This window comes from Ruditapes philippinarum, unplaced genomic scaffold (assembly GCF_026571515.1).
Source record: "Ruditapes philippinarum isolate M1 unplaced genomic scaffold, ASM2657151v2 ctg531_1_1_1_1, whole genome shotgun sequence".
NCBI classification, from domain to species: domain Eukaryota; kingdom Metazoa; phylum Mollusca; class Bivalvia; order Venerida; family Veneridae; genus Ruditapes; species Ruditapes philippinarum.
Window position 1 is genome coordinate 747,775 of NW_026852123.1, and position 17,617 is coordinate 765,391.

The 17,617-nt window shown below is 31.3% G+C and overlaps 1 protein-coding gene across 1 annotated transcript in view; it reads left to right on the forward strand.

The window, feature by feature from the left end:
- LOC132749996 (muscle calcium channel subunit alpha-1-like) overlaps positions 1-17,617 on the forward strand; it is a 122,525-nt gene that overhangs the window by 69,164 nt on the left and 35,744 nt on the right. The window contains 7 exon segments of the mRNA XM_060739949.1: positions 1,701-1,878; positions 2,232-2,361; positions 2,885-2,944; positions 3,532-3,638; positions 15,321-15,408; positions 16,217-16,377; positions 17,025-17,171. Of these exon segments, the coding sequence (XP_060595932.1) occupies positions 1,701-1,878; positions 2,232-2,361; positions 2,885-2,944; positions 3,532-3,638; positions 15,321-15,408; positions 16,217-16,377; positions 17,025-17,171 (871 nt within the window).

Sequence of the window (17,617 nt, forward strand, 5' to 3'; positions counted from 1 at the left end):
ATTCCAGCAGAATTCATGATTTTTAGCTTTACAACTAATAAGAGTGAGAAAAGCATGACTTTGTAGATATCCAAGTTTTACCAAAGTGTCAACTAATTTGTGGAGTGTGCTAGACATCAGTGTTGATAATGGGTTAGTTAATTGAATTATTGTGACAGAATTAGTAAAACAGAAATCAGATTATTTTGCTTTATATGTATATATTTATATATATTTTCTTTCAATGAAATTGAGAGATAGATAAACCTACCAATGTACGGCTGTAATGTTGAAAGCATATTTCTGCTGTCTGAGTAAGGTGTGTAAACAGATCACTGTTTAAGGGCAACATGCTTTGTTTATCATATTACGGCTACAATGCAACCCCTGCAAAATGGCCCTCTCTAGACCAACTACCTCTTTACAACAACAGTGCTATTTTTTCCCCACAGTAAGACTTCACATTATATATTATCTCTTGGCTAAAGCAACACCCATCAGCAACAACCAAAACCTTTCCCTCACAAAGGGAGTAGCTTTGTCTAAGTTGTGCTGTACTTGCACAACATTTGCAGAATATAATTTTTAATTAGACCATCATAAAAAACTATGAAATTTTGGCATATTCAACATTTTCATAGCTTATATAACATTTTTAAGCCTTGAGTAAAGAACTATTTTTATATCAACTCACACGCTTCCAATTAACTTTTTTCAACCGCAAGTGAAAATGCTCATCAAATTTATATAATCTGTGGTTGCATGGAATATCTTAACAGTGAAATGACGAATCAGTGTAGGATTTATATAGGAAAATAATATAAATATGAATATCAGATAATGAACTTGTCTAGACTATCATGTTATCTCAGACAATGTTAGTAATTATGGATGATATTCCATATTGCTGATGATTTTATTCATGGTGAATTATACTAAGTATGTGATGATTCAAAAAAAAAAAAAGTATCACCACAATGGTAGTTTATATGTATTGTTTAGTGTATTTGTCAATATATCTGAGGGTTATCTATACAGTCTGTCTGAAGGTCCATATTTTTCTGTTCTGGACTTGCACTTTACAAGCAGTTGACAGATGTTTAAAAGTTTGAAATACTTTGTACAAATGTTAACCCCTACTGGAACCAAAAAATGATTAGCCTTTGCCATTAATATAAAGTCGGGTCAGCCTGCACTTCATTGTAGTCAAGCTCTAGTTAGCTGACTTATTTAAGATTTCCATCTTGATAGCCCCAAAATTAATAATGGATAGTTCCAAAAATGAAAGCTGGACAAGTTTATTTAAAAAATTCAGCAGATTAAGGGTTAAATATGGTTAGGTGGTTTGTTTAATGTGTGCATCTAGTATTGCAATGTGTGTATACTGTTATATTTTGTCCGTAAATTTATTCCCTACCACTCTAAATTTCTTAAATGGACTTGTCCATATTTCAATCTAGACTAAACCAATCATCATTTTAGGGAAATTTTCAAAATATGTATACACTGAATAGCCAACAGTGCAGACCATGACAGGACAGCACAGATTGGTTTGCAATCTTATCTTTGTCTGCTAGAATCTGTTGCATTCAGAAAGCGAAATGTTATTGTCTCATTTGAAGATTGAATGTCAGAAAAAAAGAACTATCCATTTAGCATGTCGAATATAAGCAGTCTGGTTCTAAAGATTTATCATGAATTTTAACGTGTTTTGTTTACAGAGGATGAGTACCAGTCTGAAGAAGATGAAGAAGAGGAAGGCGAAGAGTTTGAGGACGATGACGACTCTCAGACTGTGTCCACTGCTCGACCGAGACGCATGTCCGAGATTCGTATCACAAACAAAGTGAAACCTATACCACCTTTTAGCTCACTCTTTATATTTTCTCCAACTAACAAGTAAATGCAATTTTTTATACTTTTGACTTTGTAATGGTTAAACCATGTCCGTAGTTCGTACAAGTTATTATAAAAGATAGAATTATCTTAATAAGTGCTTGAAAAAGTGTGTTGAGTGTATTATTTTAATATATCATTTAGTAAAGTAAATCAAACAAAGGCAGTTTTAATATTGGCAGAACTATCTCATTTCTGCATACAAAAATCACTCAATATTTCCCCAAATTTTTGCTAAAAAGTGTAAAAGAAATGCTCCAGTGGGACTTAATATTGGGAAACATACATTCAGGGTGTAATGTATTTTGTACATGTAATATATACATTGCACATGTTTTCATTTTTTCAACGTGTAGGTTCCGTAAGATATGTCATTCTGTATGTAACCATGCGTACTTTGGTAACGTCGTGCTCGGATGTATTCTCATCAGCAGTGGTATGTTGGCAGCAGAAGATCCTCTAAACAGTAAATCTGATAGGAATAAAGTAAGTCTGACCTAGTTTTTCCTTATTATTTAGCCGTTGTTGATATTTTAGGGGTGGCCAAGTGCCCCTCACTACTGTAGGTTCAAGTGTAACTAGTGACTTTGGATTCTTTCATGTGAAGGAAGCTATCCAGCTTTGTTCTGGAACATCTGTGGTTCTACTCAGGTGTCTGTTTGTGCCTAAAATAATGCATGGAGTGGCATCTGAGGTAATCCTTTGCAATTTAAGCTGGAAAGTCGCCATATGGCTTTTACTATGTTGTGATGTAAAACCCAACCCAAAAAATAAGACTTTAAACCCTGATTTTGGATAAACACAATGCACTTTTTAAACCATCAAGTGGTGACATTATGTCACTGTGTGATCTAATAAAAACTTGAGTTGGAATGGGTTGGGGATGTTGGCATATGATCTAATAGTGCCATTGTGGGAGAAAGTATTAAAAAATAAAAAAAGGACGAGAGAATTTCAAATTTCGAAAAATGTTGTAAAATATTAAATGACTATTATTTTTATGTTACAGATTCTGAACTACTTTGATTATATATTCACCAGTGTGTTCACAGTTGAAATCATTGTCAAAGTAAGTTTTGTTTTGTTTTCTTCTTTTGTGTAACAATTTGCTGGCTTATTTTCTTACACATATTAGTGTTAAGCTGTTACATGCTTCTTAAGAAATGTTAAATAATTAGTAATAGAGCAAGCACAATTTATGACCTTATATTAAGGAAAGTCAAAACTGTCTTATATACTTTCATTTGCCTGTCAGTTCGGTCAAAATTGAATTATATAATGTTTAAAAAAAAAAAGGTAAAATTATTTGTCTGGTTTTAACTGGCTTCAACAGAAATACATGTATAATTCTATATTAAATTGAGTTGAGTGCACACCTACCTTCACAACTATCAGTACAGCCTCTGACCATTGCTTCAGGAAATCAATTCGTTGCCTTAGTGGTCTAAATTGTTGTTAATTTTGTTTGTATGTGGCAGGTCATGAGTTTGATTCCCATCCACAATGGGATCTTTTCTAATGTATTTGCATCTTTTAGTTACAAAATTGCAAAATTCGATATAAAGGCAAATTAGAGTTGTCGTTTCTTATTTGTATAGACATAAAGTATCCGTTGTTCAAAATTTATGAAATATATTTAATGATGTTACATTACAGCTTATAACATATGGATTGGTGCTTCATAAAGGATCATTTTGTCGTAGTTTCTTCAACATACTTGATCTGATAGTCGTCGGGGTGTCTCTCGTTTCTTTTGTCTTAGAGTAAGTATAACACCTCTATGAATTATCTGTTTACTCTGGAAATTTACATGTATACTTTAATCCTTCTAAAACTAAAGTGTAATGGATACGTCTTGCTTTGAATTTAGAACTGTCAATTGATAATTTAACCCCTTAACCTGCAGAATTTCTTTAATGGACTTGCCCAGCTATATAATTTGGAACAGTCCATTCAAAGTTTTAGGGATTTCAATATCAAAGTACTATAAATTGAGCTTCCCTTATTATAGAGCCAGGTCAGACTGCATGGATGTGCAGGCTGGCGTGGCTCTATACTGGTGCCATAGGTTAAACACTTTCAGTCCCAGCAGGTTAAAGGTTAAGGGATTACAATATCGAAATGCAGAAGTTAGGCAACCAATTATATAGAGTCCAGTCAAACTGCCGGAAAAGCCTCGTAATTGACTGGCTCTGGACTTGTACTGATAGTATTAACAAATAATTTACACGGCACATGCTCAGAGAGTAAAATGTCAATATTTTGAAATTTGTGTCTATAATTGATATACTCAGCTTGTTATTTTTCTATGTTTCAGAAAAAAAATTTCAGTTAAATTGAGAATAACCCATCTATCTTGAAATAATTCTTAGCATTTTTAATTAATTACATGTTCTTTTAGATCATATATTTGTCGATTAAGTACATATAGGTAGAGATGTTTAAATGATATTTTTAAATGAAAAATATAGATAGAGGCATTAATGTAGTTAATTAGCAATTTTTAAATACATGTAATAATTTCGATAAACTTTTTGGAATGCTTTTAGATGTAACACTTTAAGCTGTAGTTGTATTGATATTTATTTTTTTTAAAAAATCGGCAATTAAAATTCCAATTGATTTGTGAATGTCTGCAAAACTGCGTCTATGTTACATCACATTGCGTTCATAATGCCATCAATATATCATTTTTGTGATATTTAACGTGCATTCTTTCCGCATATTTGACGTAATTGTCGCTAACGACTGGAGTTGGTATATATGTATTAGATATATAAATCATCATAGCTTTAGATTTGGTAAAAAGCAAGTTTATAAAAAAAGTGAAATATGTCTGTGATTTTTTATTTTGTGCGCGTTTGTTGTTTAGTAAACGAACAATGCTTTTGGTCATTAGTCGAGAACTATGTTAGTTAATCAAATGTCATTGTAGAATAAAAACTGCAGCCCATTAGAAGTGAAAAACAAGTTTGAACCCTCACCATTCACTTGTGTAATTACACCACGGCTTTCGTTAAATCACGGGCACATTGTTTGGAATGAAAAGATGTACATAACTGCTTTCTGATCACAAAAAAATCACCACCTCAAACTGTAGTAGTTTGTCAATTTTTTTTTTTTTTTTTTTTTTTTTTTTTTTTTTTTTTTATTAGAATCAGTTAGAAAAGAAAAGAGACATTTAATAAATCAGTGTCAAGGGAGCAAACTCTTTATACACACTTTGACTAGTTTGAGGGTTTTTGGTATTTTTTTGGGGTTTATCAATTTAATAATTCTTAGTTTAAAACAACATGCAAAATATTTTTTTTTTCCAGTGATAGCTTTTCTGAACAGTGTTTTGTGTGAAGCTATTTATTAATAAGGAAGTGGTAGCATGGCCAAGTGGTTAGCACATTCAAATAGTAATCTAAGGGTTGCCGGCTGAGTGGGTTGAAACCCCGTCTTAGGCAAGCTGTTGTTTCTTTGAGCAAGAAATTTTACACTTATTGCTTAGTACTGGTTGGTTCCAGGAATGAATTCGAGAGTGTTTCAATAAGCTATTAGCTTCTAACACAATCAAACTAAAATAAATTAGTATTAACTAAAAAGGAAATAATTATAGTATTGGTTCTTTCCCAAATTTTTATGACTCAAACTTGAAAGAGTGGGTGTGACTTAAAAGATCCAAGCAAGAAAAAAAAAAACATGTGACTCAAATGAATCTAAATTTTGATAAAAAATAGTAGTTCTATTAACGAAGTTCAGTGTTAATGCAAAGTTAAAACATGATTTTTTATGTAATTACAATTAATAGAATAGTCATTAAATACAAGTCAGTTAGTTACAACCTCAGGGTCGTTGTCATTGAATTCATAGACATGGAAACAATTACCGTACTTCATTGCAAGAAAGTATACTCCAATCTAGGCATATATGATTGTTTGTGCATTTGTGACAGCATGATGTAAAAAATACAATGATATAGTTATACCACCTTTGAGAAGCATGTAAATTTGTTAAATATTTTCTACCCATATAAAGCAGCCTTCCCCCTTCCCCTGCCCCCCCAAAAAAAAAGAACAACAAAACAACCTTGAAGCTCACTTAGTGCAAAAAATCTGTGAACGGAGAAGATTTTGTCAAACTATTCAGTTTATACACACATACTATGAGGCCAGTGCAAAATTAGCAAAAGAGTGGAGGCTTTTTTGCCAAAACTATTCAAATTAGACACATTGTATGAGGCCATTTAAGTAACTTAACAAAAAAAACAAACTGTTATATAGAAAAAGAAAACTAATTTAACCAAGGCCTTCTTCTCTTTAGTATTTACAGGGTGCTGTTTTAAAACCAGTATATTGTTGAGATTAATTTGTAAGTCACATAATAACAATATGGTGTAAATAGTACTTTTCTTTAAAACAACAATGGTGTTTGCTATTTCTTATCCACAGAAAAGCACGAATGATGTAAATGCATTTCCAGGAAATTACATTACATTTAAATTTTGTAATGAGCCCATCTATATCCAAAATACATTTAGGCTGTGCATCTGAATCCAAAATACATTTAAGCTGTACATCTGAATCCAAAATACATTTAAGCTGTGCATTTGTATCAAAAATATATTTAAGCTGTGCATCTGAATCCAAAATACATTTAAGCTGTGCATTTGAATCCAGAATACATTTAAGCTGTGCATCTCAATCCAAAATACATCTAAGCTGTGTATCTGAATTCAAAATACATATAAGCTGTACATCTGAATCCAAAATAAATTTAAGCTGTACATCTGAATCCAAAATACATTAATTATTTTAAGCTGTGCATCTGAATCCAAAATACATTTAAGCTGTACATCTGAATCCAAAATACATTTAAGCTGTGCATTTGTATCAAAAATATATTTAAGCTGTGCATCTGAATCCAAAATACATTTAAACTGTGCATCTGAATCCAAATTACATTTAAGCAGTGTATCTGAATCCAAAATACATTTAAGATGTGCACCTGAATCCAAAATACCTTTAAACTGTGCATCTGAATCCAAAATACATTTAAGCTGTGCATCTGAATCAAAAATATATTTTAGCCGTGCATCTGAATCCCAAATACATTTAAGCAGTGCCTCTGAATCAAAAATACATTTAAGCCTTGCATCAGAATCAAAAATGCATTTAAGCAGAATGAGGGGGGAAAGAGCAAGTGAGGGAAACTGCAAATGTACTTTATAAATTGGACACTCATAATTATATGAATAGTGGGGTACATGGTACAGTTCTCTTAATTCATACATGTACTTGCTGAGTTCTTACCATTTCCCTACTTGAAATATATGTTTACTTAATAGCTTTTTACTACAGTAAAAAACAAAATGGTAAAAAGTATGATTTTCTAGTTCAAATTGTGAGTCTTTTATCTAACAATAAAAGTGTGTAAGATTTATTTTGTCACAAATTTAACTTTTATTTTAAAGGTCTTTTATTAATGGAGGACTTTGCAAGCGATTTAAATTATCCACTCTTTTTTGTTATAAATTGTGTCAATATGTTTTTTGTTTCTTTTTAATTTGCTACATAACTGTTTATATATCAAGTATATATCAGAGTTCAGCATTTTTTGTCCTTTATGAATGACCATTTTAAGGGACTGAGCTAATTTCTTTTGATGAATGAAAAGATCAACAGGTGACCATAGTTACAAAGTTACAACAGATCCACAGTTGGAGGATGCAGTCATTTTTCGTGCTTTTTTCACATAATATAGCGTGTTTTCAGTAAAATATAACCATTATGTGTTTTTCTTTGTATTACATATATCCAATTTATACTGGTTTTTATGCCCCCAATTAGACAACGTTTGAATGTCCATTTGTCGTGCTATTACACTGTCCATCAGTAAACCACAGAATGTGGGGGCATCCTTGCCCTATGGACATATCTCTAGTTTCATCTGTTTTGGCTTTATAAATTCAATGATAAAAAGCAATCTTACATTTGTAATCTTGAGATATAAATTTACTTTAAAGGGACTCCACTGACCATTTTTGACATAACAGGACTGGATAGATTTTTCAAGATTAATATTCAATCTGATCGAGGTCTAGACCAATAACTTGTGTGCAAAATTTCAGATCATTTGCTGACTCTGTTTGTTCCAGAATAATTAAAGTTCAGAGAACTACCTTTAAAAAATGTAATGATTAGCCTATAAACAAAATAGTTTTCCTAGGATGGATTTTGATAGTATTGAAGTAATGTGGTAAGTTTAAAAAAATTATTGTCCTATGCTTGCTAAGATACTTTCAGACCGCTGGAAAAAATATATTTGTATTTTAAATGCGAGACTTAAAACATACTGAATTTTGTGTGTATACAAGATAAAGGTTTTTTTTCAACTCATGTTGTCTGAAAATTTGACCAATTTTTTTTTCCATTTAAGTATGTTTTTTGTCTGGATGGAAAAATACAGATTTAAATTATTAACTTTCTTTATATAATCTGTGTGATGACAAAGGGGATTTTGTTGTTTTAAAATTTTTGGATTTTTAAAAAAAGATTTAAATTTAGTACTTCCTTTTGATCTATATATACACACAATTATTGAATGTCATTACTTTATTTTATATGTTACTTGGTTTCATGATGTGATGTAATACAGTCAACCCTGTAATGAAGACACTTCTAAAACCAACTTGTTTCGTAGGCCTCTATTTTATAAGATTGAGAAGTGTCTTTGCTAACAAGTTTGACTGTACTTTAAAGAAAAAAAAGAAGAGTATTATTATGTATTGAATGATAAGAATGTACAGAATGAGTGTCTGTGAGTGTTTGACAATGACGTGTGAAATGTCAAGTGTTATGAAGTGTAATAATATTGTGTTCTGGCTGGGCTTGCTTTGCGATTTTGTATCAGTTGAAAATCCTGTTCGAGCTTTCCCATGTACAGTTTTAATATATTATATTATTTTGCAAGACTGAGATTGTAGAACTCAAATTTAGGATAAAAGTGGAGGAAAAATGATGATTGTACTCAATATTTTGCATCAAAAAGATTTTATCAGATATATCTTACGGGTGTGAAATTTGGGGATATGTAGGTAGCTTTTTGTTTGATTTTGTAAACTACATGAGTTTTTGAGTTTTGATGATACAATGTATTATATTTATTGGAGTTAAAAGAAAGTCCCTATTTTAATTTTGTATTTTTGTGTCAAATTTCATTTTCTCGTTTTTCTGTGCCTGTGTACTATTAGAGTGGCTTTGTGGAGTGACTGTGGAAACTCGTCCAAGTCCGATATGTAGTGTTCAGCATGTAATTAGAAAACGCAATACTGCGCGCTGCAAATTTTTGCTATTATATTTTTTGTTGAAACAGTTATTGGTGATAATACAGGCATTTTGTTCCGCTATTTACAGATTGGGAGGTGCTAATTTGTAAGTACATATGTCCGTAATGTCATTCTGGTACCTTTCTTAATAATAAAACATACAGGTTGTTTTTTTTATTCACTTTTAAGAGAAACTAATTTTCGTGAATTTAAAGTGTGTAACGAAGTGTACTTTTTTCTTATATATTTTATATATATGATATATTTTGATAATATTTTTTATCTGTATTTTTTATTGCTATTTATTGCACAGTTTTTCATACATCTCTCTATGCTGTAATTGATCAAACTTGCAAATTTCAAATTTTTAATATCGTTCTTTTTTCTCCTCTCTCTTTTTTCTTCTTACCACACTGAAGTATTGTTGGGTACATCAAATACCTGTTTTTATCTCTGGGTTAAGTTCATATAAAGCAATGAAGTTGAATTAATTTGGAATTCAAGTTGCTTTACTAAAATTTGTCTGACCGAATCATTCTTGGAGAAAATTTTCTTAAAGCTTGCATTACTCACAAAGTTTTGCTGTGCTGTGTTTTCTACTAAATTTTTTTTCTGACATTTTTTTTTTTCTTCCTTTTTACAAAACAGCTGTCTCGGCCGTCATGGAATTTTTATGCATCATTAATTAAAACAAAGGAAAGCATTTCGTCCATGGAAATTTTATTAATACAATATCCGTATTGAATTACAGACAAAAATAATTATATAATTTTAAACATTTTGGGGAAAAAGCGCAAGTAATATAAATGTACCCAAAGATACAAAAATTCTTTTTTTTATCTTTTTGGCATTTGACTTTTATGTTATGTATGAAGACATACGTATGAGGTACCAGGAAGACAGGACTCTAGGCAAATCTAGGGTGTTGTCTTTTGAAATGCTATGTACATGTTCTGTCACGGGCTGATGATTGTAGACTAGAGTCGCAGCAACAACAACAACAAATTGGTTGTCATGACTCCGTTCATTGTGCTGGTGATGATGAATATGATGATTGATTTGATTGATTGATTGATTAATACTTTAAAAAAAAAAAAACTGACTTGTTTCGATACATGTTGTTGGTTTGTTTGTTTTTTAAAAAAAAAAACAACAGAAGTACTTACTTGTAGTACGGCATTAATTAGATGGCTGATAAGGTGGGAGTGGTTCCAGTGGTATCAAATGAGGTGGATTTAAAGCAAGAAAATTCTGTGAAGAATAAAAGTTACATTTGGATTGGTCCAGAGTTCGTTATTTAAGTAATATTATGAGATAATGTATTATTAAGCTTTTTTCACATGTTTATTTTTTAGCTTCAGCCAACCCTATTGCTGACCCTGTTAATTATGACCTTAAACCCTGGATCCATTCTTCACCATGCTTGTGAAATGTTCTAAAAATTTAGATTAGAATGTACACTAATTGATAATAAAAACTTTTCTCTTAACATAGGCAAGTGCCCTTCCTTTTTGCTTGTTAAACCCATGTTTTTCTTTGAGGCATAGTTAAACTAGGCTTACAACGAACAAGTCTGTAAAAATGTTAAATTATTTTTTCCAAGGCAAAGGATTTTTTTCTTTTATCGGGTCCTTAACGTGAATATTTTTACATTTAAACATACATGTGTATTATTTTTTTCTTCTGCCTGTTAAAAAGTAACAAAAGTTTCTATTTGCTGACACTGTAGATTGATATAAAGTGTTTTCTTTGCCATTACATTTTACAAAAAGCTATCAGAAAAATCAGTATGTGGAAAAGGTTTACCGGTATGTGACGTGTTATGTTTTTTTCTGTTTTAAAATGTGATTTTACAGGGTATTTTAGTTTGTTCCATCTTTTTTTTTTCTTTTCAAAAGGCATGATCCGTTACCGTATTTCGCTACCCTAATTAACAAATTGTAGTGTTGTATAACAAGGAAATTGTGTTGACAGTATAAATGTCTTTTTGCTTCAATTTATTTTTTGCGATAACCTTGCTTCGTTACGGGTGAGATAGGAGAGGATGAGAAGGGTACTTGAGAAGCACGGAATGCTTTAGTACTAACCCCCCGTCCCTCCCCCTTATCATTTCTAGGTCACTTATTGATACATTAGGACGGTTTATGTCAAAGTTTATGTCAGATTTTCTGTTGTCGTGAAATTAGCTCAGTCCCTTATTGTTGTTTGTTGAAATTTTGTGCTCACGTTTTTAGGTCTAAAAATAGAAATGTAATAACCGAAGGCGGAGTTATAACAGAATTGTTGTCACATGACTAACAACAGTTATATAACTAAAACAGTTGAAATTGACAACTTCAGTATATAGATATGTTCTAGATAAAAAAAAAATTGTTTTTTTTTCTCATGATTTTTGCATGTGTAGATAATTTGATATAAGTTAAGTTTTGAAAATTACTGATGAAATAATTACTGTTACAAAGGGTTGAAAAATTTATAATATAGATAAAAAAAATTAAAAATTAAACAAGATGATATTTTAATCATCATCTTATATATGAAATATTTTAACCAATATAGATGTAGAAAGAAAATGATTATGTAATTAGTTTGTTAAAATGATATTGTTGTATTTAGGCCTATGATTTTCCTCTAACTGTTGTCTTAGTTTTGAAGAAGTACAGAGAACAACATAGTTAATACAGTAGAAAGGCAAATTGAAATGAAATTAATGGCCCCAGGTTTCTCATCACCTTCCTATTCCTGTCTTAAAGTAAAAGAAATCTAGGGGTAATAAATAGGAAAAATCCTGTTAAACAATGATCACAATTTTTTTTTTAATGAAAATTATTTTTTTGTATAAATTTGACTGCAATCTTATAAAGTTTGTTAAAAGGAAAAACCCTCTCCAACGCTGTTGCTATGACAACAGCATCTGTTATGGTGAACCGTTGCTTTAGAAGAAACATGAAAACAGGTACTGCAGGATTTGTGAAAGGTTCATGACATTTAAACTCATTGGTCCATGTCAGTCCTACACAGGTCCATGGCAGACCTACACAAGGTGCTCACTTGTTGCCTGAAATAATAGTTAGAAACAATGATATAACATTCCCCCCACCCCCCAACGCCATTTTCCATGAAAAGTGTATTATTTTATAAAATTGAAGAATATTATTTATGTAACTATTATTATTTTTTTTGTTTATACATAATTGAATAGGTGTGTCATTGATACTGTATGAATATTATTTTTGTCTTTTCTTTTCTTAGATACATGATTGTACATTGTATAATACATATATAGATATTTCAGGAAAAAAAAATCATTATTATGGACTTCGCTTTATGAACACATATCTGTGTATGATTCTTAACTCTTATTTATACCATATAATTTTATGTATTATATAATTTTGAATTCCGCTGACACTAGAGGATGTTGACGACTTTCATCAATGAACAGGCTCGATTGAATCCAAGTCTACTTTATTGTCATTTTTGATGCATTAGACGGCTGTCAGTGGTTCTCACTTTGCAGAAATTTTATAGTGATATATAGAGGATATTCAAGTTTTTTCTATTAATATACGAGTTATTTTCATCAAGTGGTATGAAAATAAATATTTCACAAGTGGTGGTAATCATGAGTGAAATATAAATATATATTTTTACAGTGAAAATATGGAAAAAGAAGATATGCATTTTTTTTCATCAATATTTCTCTATACATGTATTTCATACAAGTATATAAATATATAATAAACTGACATAAGTAAGATAGATCATGCCTGCAGAATTATGGGATATTTAGTCTATACAAGCTAGTGAACCCAGAAACAATGCAGTGAATATTGGCTAAGTTTTATATAAACAGAGATTCTCATTACCATGGAAATTTAAACAAGAATTTTTGTCTTACACAGTGCAGCAGATGCAATATCCTGTTAACAGTGTAATTATGTAGCATGAAAGACAATACTTACAAAACAAATGATACTCAAGTATTGAATTGCCAACTTCAGATACAAACGGTTTTTGTTGGACCTTGGAAATATTGCAAAATGTAAAAGGAGTCCTAGACATAAACAAAATACTTGATTCAACATATGTTTTTTGAACTACATTTCTACCGGGTAGATATAAGTTGACACAAGATGAAAGGAATGTTCATTGTAGATATAATAAAATTGAATATTTGTGGTCCTAGACATGAATCACTTGATTTAGGAAATGTTTGTGGTCCTAGACATACATCACTTGATTAAGGAAATGTTTGTGGTCCTAGACATAAATCATTTGATTAAAAAAATGTGTGTGGCCTAAATCACTTGATTAAGGAAATGTTTGTGGTCTTAAACATAAATCACTTGATTTAGGAAATGTTTGTGGTCTTAGACTAAGGAAATGTTTGTAGTCCTGAAAATGTTTGTGGTCTTTGATTGAGGAAATACTTTTCATAGACATAAATGACTTGATTAAGGAAATGTTTGTGGAACAATTGTTTGTTATCATAATTGTTTACCAAAGATTTTTAAGAACTTAAATTATTATTGATTATTGCTTCACAAAAACAAGCCATACGTTTATAAGCACAACTGTAAATTCTATCTATATTGCACAATTACTATCCTTTAACTTCTTCATTCACAAAATTTATCTATGAACATTTTTTTTTCTTTTGTCTCTACACTCATTCACTTTTCCATTTCACTTTTTTTCTGATAATTCATATATTTTCTTATGACACATTTTATTCTCTATTACTTTGAATTGTTTATGATTGTATATAAATTTGTTTATATTTGATGTTTTTTCTTTGCCCATCATTCTTACAGGAGCGTTATCTCCTGGTTAGCATATGTGCACCAGGAAAGCTTGCGGTCTTCTCAACATGCTAATGAAACTGGTCCTGGCACCGTGTCTTGCGGAGTGCTCCAGATCGTGTTACCTGAATGCGACAGGTTGAGTTAGCATGTGCAAAACAACAACAACCCCAAAACAATAATAATCACTATATTGGGACACGTCGTAATCACCAAATATTTTACGAACCACCGAAATGTAGTAAATAAATATTTCACTCTGAAATCATCAACATCACAATACATCTATGTTATTCATCATTCTTGTGTCACTTGTATTAAAAAAATTGTAATATTTCGTTCACAAATTTATATATATATGTAATCTTCACAAGATGTAATAAATTTTGTGACATGTTTGACAGGTCAGTGCTGTATAGAAAGATAAGATTCAAATGCATATTATATACTGAACACACTCCCTACCTTGTTCATATGTTCCCCTTTCAAATAGATATTGGCATTTTCTTCATTGGTCATTTTATTGACCTTGGAGCGTAACCCTCACCCTTTTGTATTGTACCCCTGGAACACTAAGCTGCACTGGTTTGATAAATTGTAGCCACATTCTGTACACTAATCCATTCATATGTTATGATTTTGATTGAAATCCCAAATATGAATCTTCAAGAAGATTAAATTTGCAATAAAATCCTAAATCTAAATCTTGAAGAAGATTGGATGTGCATTGAAATCCCAAATCTGAATTGTGAAAAAAATTGCATTGAAATCCTTAAGTATGAATCTTGTAGGAATGAAAATCTGAATCTTGTAGAAGGATGGAATGGATATATTCCATCTGAATGTTGTAGGTGATTGGATTGATATTTTAAATCTGAGTCTTGTAGAAGATTGCATTAAAATCCTAACTGAATCGTTTAGGAGATTAATCTTGTAGGATAAAAAAAGAAAAATTTGAGACTCTGAAATCCTTAAAAACCCTTTTTGCTATGCCTCTCACATATTCTCTGAGAACTTCTTTGTAGAATTTTAGAAAATAAAAGGGCTATAACTCTTATAGATATGAACCACTTGGATGAAATAAACATTCTGCTTTGAAATCAGTGTGCAAATAAATCCACCATTTATTCAAGAGGAATGATGTATGTGTAATATGTTTGGTAATGCTTTTATTAACACTAACAAATTCTTTTTATTCCTATTTGCAAAATGCCTTGAATACTTTTTTCATTTCTATGTTATATGTTATGTTTATCTTATAAATTTGTTTAGGAATAGAATTAGTAAATAAGATGTTTGAATTATATGATCAACATGCGTGATTTCAGTAACGAAGCTATCTCGGTAGTGAAGATTCTTAGGGTGTTGCGTGTGCTCCGACCTCTTCGAGCCATTAACAGAGCTAAAGGTCTCAAGGTAAGTTTTGTTCTTATTGTTTATTTTTGTCAACCTTTCAGAAAGAATCTGCTGAATTTATAGAATGGACTTGCTCTGTTTTGAAAGTTGAAATTTGGAACAGTCAATAAGATGTTAATGGAATTTTAAATTTCAAAATACCACATTCAAACAGTGGAAATCCTTTACAGTAATTTAAGAGGCCAAGCATGAGAAAGGGGAATATTTAAAAGTTATTAGTAAGTTTGAGAGATTTAGAGATCCAGCTTTGACTGTGTGGGTTCAATACATGTCGGGGTGCAAGCAGTTGTTTCCATGAGCAAGTAACTTTACACTCATTATTTCGTACTAGTTGGTTCTAGGAATGGATTTTAAGGTTATAGCTTCTAACACTATCTAACTATCTAACTAGTAAAAAAATGAATTAGTAGAAACTAACTAATTAGGCAGCAATATTTTAGAATTTGATTTATCAAAATGATGTCACTGTGCAACCACTACCCCTTATTACTACCTAAGTCAGAGTGAAAACCTTTGAGATTTTTATGGAATTCAATTTTCATTTTAACTTTAATTTTTGGTCATTTTCAATTTTTGGGATATCAAGATGAAAATTGGAAGTTATTTAGTCAAACAGTTTAGTGTCTTGTCAGACTGTATGATTGTGCAGGCAGACATGGCTCTAAAATAGTGGCAGACTAATCAGTTATGTTTCCAGCAACGTAAGGGTTAAGCAATCTTATCCTTGTATTATACTAGGAGTATAACATGTACAGTATTTGCCAAATGTTCTCTTACTCATAATTTATATATATGTGTATATTTGCAGCATGTGGTACAATGTGTGATTGTAGCTATACGTACCATTTACAACATCATGTTGGTCATGTTCCTACTACAGTTCATGTTCGCGGTAATCGGTGTGCAGCTGTTCAAAGGAACATTCTGGTCATGTTCAGATACGTCAAAACGCACGATCGACGAATGCAAGTAAGAATAAGCCCTTGTGCTCACTTTAATAAAGTCTTTGAAAATTTCATAATACATGTAGTTGATATATGAGCTGCGTCACGACAAAACCAACGTAATGTGTTTGTGACCAGCATTGATCCAGACCACCCTGCGCACAGCATGGATCCTGATCAGACTGCGTGGATGCGCAGGCTGTCTGGATCCATGGTGGTCGCAAACCCACTATGTGACCCGGCTCAAATGTTGTTTGATGTGGAATAGAGGAAGATTCGTCATTTTGTAGGTTTGTTGGTTATAGTAGGTCTGATTGAAGTTTGAGTGTTTAACGCAGCAATTGTTACAAATAAATGAAGTGTAGTGTATAAAGAATTTCCATAGTTGCCATACAGTGTTAAAGGTTATGTTTGGGTTGATCTGTAAAAATCTATAGGTGTATTAGTCTACGGATCTTGTTGACACAATGTTCCCCCATTTTATTATCAAAATGAGCTTTTCTCCAACATCATTTGATATTTTCATGTTAAGAACAAAGTTAGATAACAACTAAATGTGGTACATCCGAAATTACATATATTTTGTAAATAAAATGAGTTTTTAAAAAAGTTTAATATGTGTTTTGAATAATTAGAGGTGGGATATTAACTCATCGAACTTGCTTATTTCAGAGGAAATTACGTGGACTACCCGGACGGAGATATCTCTTCACCAGTAATGGAGGAGAGAAAATGGGAGAATAATCCACTTAATTTTGATGATGTGTCTCAAGCCATGATGACTCTATTCACTGTCTCAACTTTTGAAGGATGGCCATTGTAAGGATATTGTATATAAAATTATGGTTTTTTTTCTCTGTGTTATATGACTAGGGTGTCAATTTTTTAGAAGAGAATTTCAGTCATAATTGGACTTGTGTTTTTTTATAGGTTTGGTTTTGTACTCTATTTTCATAAGAAGAATATATGGTTGATGTTAGGATGGAGAAGGTTTATCCGGTGAGCGGGAAAGTGTATTTTGGCAAGCCCAGCAAACCGGATAAACCTTCTCCATCCCGACAACAGCCATATTGTTCAATTTATCCTGCTTTATTCTCTTTTTATCATGTTTTAAGTTTGGTAGAATTATAGCTTATATCTTATTTTAATTATGTTCCATCTTAGAAAAGAGTTCCAGTAATTAGCTAAAAAAAACACAAATACTCAAATTTATTTCAATTAAACAAGAATTATTTTTCTTTTCTTTTGTATCATAAATTGTAGAC